Here is a 7,574-nt window from a genome sequence, read left to right on the forward strand (position 1 = left end):
CATTAGACTGAATATCTTAACTTTTTGTGTATATAGAATGGAGATATATACATGCAATCAAAAGGGCATCACTGAAATGGGATTCCTCGACCCAATGAAAATAAAACAAACGATGATCGCCACCAAGCCAAAAGTAGTTGAGGGACCATGCACTTGATTTTATTCTTATATACCAATTAAAGAGATACATACTTTTACCTTATAACTTTGGATATGTGTTTCTCTCCATATTTGTTGTACTCTTTTTTTAGAATCACAGCGTTAGGGCTTAGGTGATATATTTGCAGTTTTCACTGGGCCCTCTTTGTCATATAGACTGATTTTAGCAGTATCGTTATCCTTGATGCGAGAAGAAATCCAGTAAACAAATACCAATCTGTTATAGACTTGCTACAAAGATAAACTAATCATTTCATTAATGCTTTAGTAAACTTTGAAATTGATTGAATCTATTTCTAGTTACCGTTAATAATCACACACGTATAGGGTGTGCGTGCGCTACGTCAAGAGGAATAGACATCACTTTCCGTACCGGAAGGAATGTAAAGTCATAACCAACTTTTCTTGTAGGATTCAGACACAGGACAACAATTTATGTAGCTACTATGTATATGACTGTATGCATGGATTCACCGATAACGATTATAGTAGCATTACCAATGCTAAGGTAAGTGGTATACATATTGATGAACAATTTTTAGTTCATACTCATGTTCAAATAGATTGATTTCTTCAATTCTACTAATTGCAGTAACTTGAGCTAGAAATAAGTATCCTCATATCGCAGTGAATCATCACACTTCAGGAACAACTCTGCGGGTCCATCAATGATGAAGTTATTCCATAGTCTAGCCAGTACCATGTTTTCAAATGGTGATGTTCGGATGCCATCCTTTCACCTAGCCTATGGAGTTTGTTATTTGATTCTTCTGAAGGTAAAAAGGGTAGTTCAGGGTCTTTGGTTAACAATGAAACTTGAATGACATGTTTCTTACCATTTTATTTCATACTTGTGTTAATTATGAATTTTTGTTGCAAACTTGTCTTAGTTGTGAACTTTAGTGAATGACATGTGAAAGAACATGATTATTTATGCATGAATGAGATGAGATGTAAATGAATTGTGCATGTATGTGAGATTATATGTGCTATAATGTTTATATATGCAAGTGAAACTTGAATGCATGTTTATCTTGCTATTGTGTTTTTACCGACAATGGTTAGATTCTATAAGGAAGAGGAGTCATCAGTGTCGGCTCATGATAAAAAGCCAGTACTAATAGTCTCCATATCAATAGCGGCTTCTCCTATAAACTGATACTGATAGTCTGAGTATTAGTATCGGTTCCTTGTTATAAACCGATACTGATACTCATTATCAATGTCAGTTCATAAATCGGTATTGATAATCCATGACTATTAGCGTCGAGTAATTAGTACCGATTCAAAAAACACCACTAATAACATTTTTGAGCCAGCACTGATAATCCTTTCAGTAGTAGTGAGTTTTGATTTTCTATACAACGAAATTATCCATACCTTACATAGAAATTGGTGTGCTCCATATAGTTATGTGAGCAATCTATTTTACGAATTTCAAACTTGAAGTAAATGATAGCAAAGAACAAATAAGATGCCTACTTCAGTATTTCCAAAAGATCACCAAAGGTCCGCACGCGATGAACAGAAATAGGTCTCTCTAATTCCATAGCAAGTTGCGACAGTCGCTGGAATATTTCAACCTGTGATAAAGATTATGTTGCTGTTATTATGGACTTATGGATATGGAAATATACATATGTGCACAAATAACTAAAAGCAGGGTGATAATAGCTGAAATGGATGTGTTCATCAGGCAACTGAACTTCCTGAAAAATCCATAAGCAAGCACGCAACATGAAGTGCAGGGTCCATGCAAGTACAGATCTGTTCTCCAAAGTAGATAGTTTTTCTGTATCAACCTTCGTCCAAACCAATCTGCAATAACAGAGAATATATGATAAGATATAGTCACATTCTAATAGTAGGGGGCACGGAGAAGCCAGAGGGGAGACCAAGGGCGGGGCTGGCGGTGGCAGTTGGGGCGCTAAGGTGTTTTCAATGGTGTTGGTGGTGAGCTAACTTCTATGGGCCCACGATGGGGAGTGGAGAAGGCGGAGGACGGGGGGAGGTGTGAAGAAGCCGAGGTGGGGTAGGCGACGGCCGGAGGGTGCTATTCGTGCACGCGATGAGGATAGGTGAGTGGCGATTTCAGAAGTAGAGCGAGCAAGATAATCACACGGTTTTTTTCTTATCTTTTATTAGACAGTGAAGAACCGAAGGGGAGGGGGACAACGTGTGACCAACTTTTATTCTTTTATATAGTAGGGATGTGACATTAAATATTAACGAAATTCTTATTTGTCATTGAAAAAATCACGCTCACTTCTATGTCATCACCAATGTTTTTCTTTCCTTGTGTGACATGGCATGTAAGAAAAGATAATTTTTTTAATAACAAATTAATAATTTCGTTAAAATTCAATGGCACAAAGGAATTATCTCGGCAATATGCTTGCGCCACCACTGAGCCTACCTTTCGCGCTCCGTCGTTGAGCCACGTCGGCAAGAAGATGAGGGCCGTCGGATCGGGATCGGGCGGTGATGGATGTCCTCTCGCGTACGTTCTGGAAGCCTTCAGAGCAGCCACGCCGCCGCTGCGCTCGTGAACAATCGCTTGCGCTCTCCACGACGACGAAGAGCTAGCCAATCTCGTCGTGCGATAAGATGAGACGGGACGCGGCGGCGGCGGCGGCGATGGAAGGGCTGCAGGAGCGCATCTTGGACCTCAACGACAAGCTCAGACACGCCACCCTCCCCCTCTCCGCTGGTAGAGGCGCCCCGGCTGGCCGAGGGTGCGTCATCCCGAAGGGCCGACGCGGACGAGGGGACCGTTGCTCGGCGGTGGTGGCGGGCGCGCGAAGCTTGCACGCCATCCGCGCCGCGCTCGAGGACCTCGAGGGACACCTCCATTGCCTCCGCGTTAGTACAGCATAAACCCTTCCCTCACCTCCTCCCGCTCTCCTTTTTGTTCCCCTTCCCGGCTAGTAGTTCTTATTGGCACGCTCAAGAACCATCTCCACCTGACGATGCAATGCAACCAGTCCCCCTAATGATTGGTTTGTATGACAATTCGTAGCTTTACCTGCCTGCACAATGTCACAAAAATTCCTTGTTCTGATGCAAGAACCAAGATTGCAATGAGCAGCTAATAATTTTCCTGAAAACGTTTCACTCTATCACACCTTCAATTCGAGGAAATCAAGGCCTGTTCTTTGATTGTAACCGTATATTTTTATACTGTTTCGCAATTCATCGTTACCAGCAGGTGAAAGATCCACATATGTTGCTTGTTGCCGCATCATTGTGGATTGGATATTGGCTTTTGTTTGTTTGCCCTGCTTGTTTGTCTCCCTTATGTCTCATTATTGCCAAGTCTTTGTGTTCTCTCTGGCCATTTTGTCCTCCTTCGATTCGTAGGTCCAGATGGATTGGAGTCTGAAGCTAGTCACTGTAGAATGTCTATGTTAGTTAGGTCTGCTATCATGCGTCTTCACTCCATTGTTCTAATGGTTGTCGAGTTACCGGAGGAATCTTAGCTGCTCGATAGGGACCTCTCGCTTCCTTATAGCCAGTACTGGCTCGGAGACACATAATTGATACAGGTGGTTAGCTAGCCCTGTAGCTTGTTGTCTTCTGGGTTACGGTAGTTGCCTATGTAGTTTGTTGTGCTCCAGTTTAAGCCATCAGTAGTTCACATTGTCTTTCTGCACTTGATTTCCTCTAAAGTCATAAGAAGTACGGTTTACTTTCGTCCTACCAGCTTGAGTTTAGCTGAAGGAGCTCAGGACAAATTGTTACGCTATGTAGCAATAAATTACAAATTTCAGAATAAGAAGTATTGATCTACCTTATTTCTACATTTGTGAAATGAGAATTATTTTAAACATGTAGTTCCTGAGCTTTGAGATAATTCAGCTTGTTCTCTGGCATGACATAATTAATTATCAGAAACAAGCATCTTTCTTATCAGTGTCATTCTTTTCTTGTAGGATGTCATAGTGCAACAGCAGGTGAAGCGAGGTGCTGCAATTTCTAGGCTGCAACAAAGTCGTAAGCAATCAGGGTCGAATGAGGTGCAGCACCCCAATGGACCCATTTTAAATATTGTAGTTAGTGTCTTATCGTGTAGCTTAGCTTTATTCAAGAATTCACCACAACAAACTTACCTCCACCCATTCCTATCAGATCGAAGCTACATCAAAAACTGGTTTGTATCATGATTACTCTAAAAATAGTCATAATATATTTAAATAAAGAACATATTACCAGGTTTTAATATTGCAGGATATCATGCTCAATACATCACCAGATCCTATGGAGATAGAGGAAACATAGTATGTAACATTTTCTCTTCTAAAAACACAAAGTATGTTTTCTTACAAAATTTACAACTCACCAAGTTTATTTGTCTTATACATAGGAGTTTATCAAAAAAAATATTATTGGAAAGAAAAGAACATGTGAAACAACATTTGATACACAAGTAAATTCAAGGGAAAATTCCTTATTTGCCATTAAAAAAACTTCCTCTTCCCTCTGTGCCACTCAAAATTTTTGAACTTCCTTCATTGCCATCGATTTTATCTTTCCTTCTTTTTTTGCCATTCCGTCCACATTTCCGTTCAATCCTCATTCAAGTTCACTGTTCATCGGTTTTGTTTCTCTTATGTTTTTCAAAAATCTTAGAACTTTTTTGTACGTATTCCATAATCCATGTACAACCTATTTTAATTGGATTCACCCAAAAAGTATGTATAGCATTTAAACTTTTTAATTGGATTCACCAAAAAACATGTGTAGAATTTAAACTATTTTAGTTTAAATTCTACACATGCTGTTTAGGTGAATCCAATTAAAATGGGTTGTACATGGATTATGGAACACGTAAAAAAAGTTCTAGGATTTTTGAAGAAACAGAAAACCACTAATTATTGATGAAACAGAACCGGTGAACAGTGAATTTGACAGAGGATTGAATGGAAATGTAGACGGAATGACAAGAAAGGAACGAAAGATAAAATCAATGGCAATGAAGGAAGTTTAACATTTTGAGTGGTGCAAAAGGGAAGAGGAATTTTTTTTATGGCAAATAAGGAATTTTCCCTAAATTCAATATGATTTAATTCTATATCACCAGTTTGAGAAGTGCAAATCCTTGGCTAGATTGACTTACAGAATACATGTTTTTTTAGGAAACTGTTGCTAACTGACTACGGGACTTAAAATTTTGTGAATACTTAGCATCTCTAAAATTGGTGACAACTAGCTTGATCCCTAGAAAATTGCTGCTTCACATCAAGATACCACAATATGAAATGATTGGCTCAGTATTATCTAAAGCATGTAGAGAGAGGGTGGAAAAAACTTTGGTGAACGAAAGTTAATTTCATTGGAATTTAGTGGTACCGATCCTCATGCCTAGACAATCACCGTCTGCTTAGTCATCCACTGAAATTGGTCATGAACGATTATTTGACTGGGTGAAAGAGCAAATTTTGACAGTACACATAAGAGTGGCATATCACACAAAATGTGCCACAACGAAGACTCATGATATAGTACAAGGTCAGAACAAGTCTAACTCCTCCATGGTAACGTAGACCAATGCAGAAACAGGAATAAGCATTATGGCCATTATATTTACTGCATTATTTGAGTCTGTAGAGCTTGAGGTCGTGTTTCCTGCATCAAATGAAAGTCTGGTCACGTTACTGCATATGTTTCAATTGATAATCAGAACCTATATGTCTATCAGCACTGCATATTCCACTTTGTGCTACACTGAAATGTTGTAAGCATTCAAACTACTGTATATAACCTTTGAAGTGTTGCAAAAGTTACATTCGGTAAACTACTGTATTTTTTTTCGCAGCACGACATCATATTTTTCCTATAATATTTTATTTACTTTTACTTCAATTCTATTCCAGCATGATGTTCCTACAGAATCACAAGATGATGATGACCAAACCAAGGTCCTTAAAAAAGGTAGCATAGGTTAGTTTCTTTATAATTATCATTTTATAGTACATACATATCCATTCAAAATAAGATACCAACAATAAAAGATGATCACTCTGTTGATTTCATCAGCAGATAAAGCCTTTTAGTTCTTATTCTTAGGATTTCAGAGCTGATACTAAGATATATCTGTTGTGTAAACTACTTTGGCGATCTTTGTACCAAACTTTTCGCCCTCCTTTAGCATTGAGCTTTTGGTGTTGGAGCTATCCTATATGTACAGCTGAGAAACAATGATCAAAAATATATCCAGGATAATGATGGCAACATTCTGGATGCATATAGTCATAACCTCTCCATGAGCAAAATCCTAACTAGGAAATGTATATGCATAGTCCAAGAATAAAGGCCCAGATTATCTGCAAGAAAGTGCAAACAGCAATGCGCATGAACATTAAGGTATAGTTAACCTATACTCTTTTCAACCAGATTGAAAAGACAAATGGAATCACGACGTGTATTCTGATTGTTCTTTTTGGAAACTGTATCCTGATTTTCTTTTGAAAATTGATTATGCTTTCCTGATCCCATTACACTTCGTTTAGCCAGGGGCCTGACTTTCATCCCAGTTCTCCAGTTCCTCTCATCATTTAAGGTTCATGATGATTGTCCTTCTACATGGTAAAATCTTTTTGAAACGGAACCGACAGGAGAGCTACTAGAATCGTGTAGTAAGAAAAGTCTGATCGGCAGCAAAACAAAAGGTCTAGAAAAGAAACGCAAAGCAAAAGATGACATAAAAGCAGGGGGAAGGAAAAACACAGTCCCAAAAACCACACAGAAGAGCTATTCTCGCAACAAAAAGCACCCTATATGCTAATACTAGCTTTCACTTATGTCCTCCATTGAATTTGTAATACTGTTGTATCATGATAGTTCCAAATAGTTAGTCATTTTGGAAACAATTATTAGTCGTTATTTGTTTATATGATATCTTCCATTCCGAAGTTGAACACTTTTTCTTGCATGCACAGACTCCAGTTGGCAACCGTATCGAGAAACCAAAGGTTGCTAAGGACTCGTGATCTTTGCCAATTACCATCAAGGAGATTGTCTATAAACGTTTTTAAGAACTTGCATTAAACCTGAACTATCTTAGTCACAGTTCTGACCTCTTGAACTCATGGAGTTATTTTGTTGTAATATAACCAAAGTTAAGGAATCTTTTGATGTAATATACACTTTATCCTCTACATAGTACGATCCACCTTTTGATTTCTCTAAAGTATCAATTTGATACTCCCTTTTATTTATGTACACGTACGACCAACCAACCGACGAGGGTCAGCTGTCACGCCACTTTTCTAGTACATAGCTATAGCTAGCACAACAATTAATCTACTCCATTCATATGAAATGCAAAACGGGTCGTTTTTGTTCATATGAAATGTAAAACGGGTCGTTTTTGTTCACGTTGTAGCTGTAGTTGTTGCTGTGCAGAGGTATGATGA

The 7,574-nt window shown here is 38.5% G+C and overlaps 1 protein-coding gene across 9 annotated transcripts; it reads left to right on the plus strand.

The window, feature by feature from the left end:
- Nucleotides 1–2,689: 2,689 nt before the first annotated feature.
- On the plus strand, nucleotides 2,690–7,309 carry LOC133919026 (uncharacterized). 9 transcript variants are annotated; one of them, XM_062363221.1, is made up of 5 exons: nucleotides 2,690–3,021; nucleotides 4,092–4,175; nucleotides 4,387–4,436; nucleotides 6,033–6,099; nucleotides 7,098–7,309. In XM_062363221.1, the coding sequence occupies exons 1-4, from the start codon at nucleotides 2,767–2,769 to the stop codon at nucleotides 6,097–6,099; spliced, it is 456 nt and encodes a 151-aa protein (XP_062219205.1). In that variant the 5' UTR covers nucleotides 2,690–2,766; the 3' UTR covers nucleotides 7,098–7,309. The 9 variants fall into 9 exon arrangements, 8 of the variants coding, with proteins under 8 accessions (XP_062219205.1, XP_062219202.1, XP_062219203.1 ...); XM_062363218.1 differs by having other exon boundaries at nucleotides 6,033–6,090; XM_062363219.1 differs by having other exon boundaries at nucleotides 4,092–4,152.
- Nucleotides 7,310–7,574: the final 265 nt, after the last annotated feature.

This window comes from Phragmites australis, chromosome 5 (genome assembly GCF_958298935.1).
Source record: "Phragmites australis chromosome 5, lpPhrAust1.1, whole genome shotgun sequence".
NCBI lineage: Eukaryota > Viridiplantae > Streptophyta > Magnoliopsida > Poales > Poaceae > Phragmites > Phragmites australis.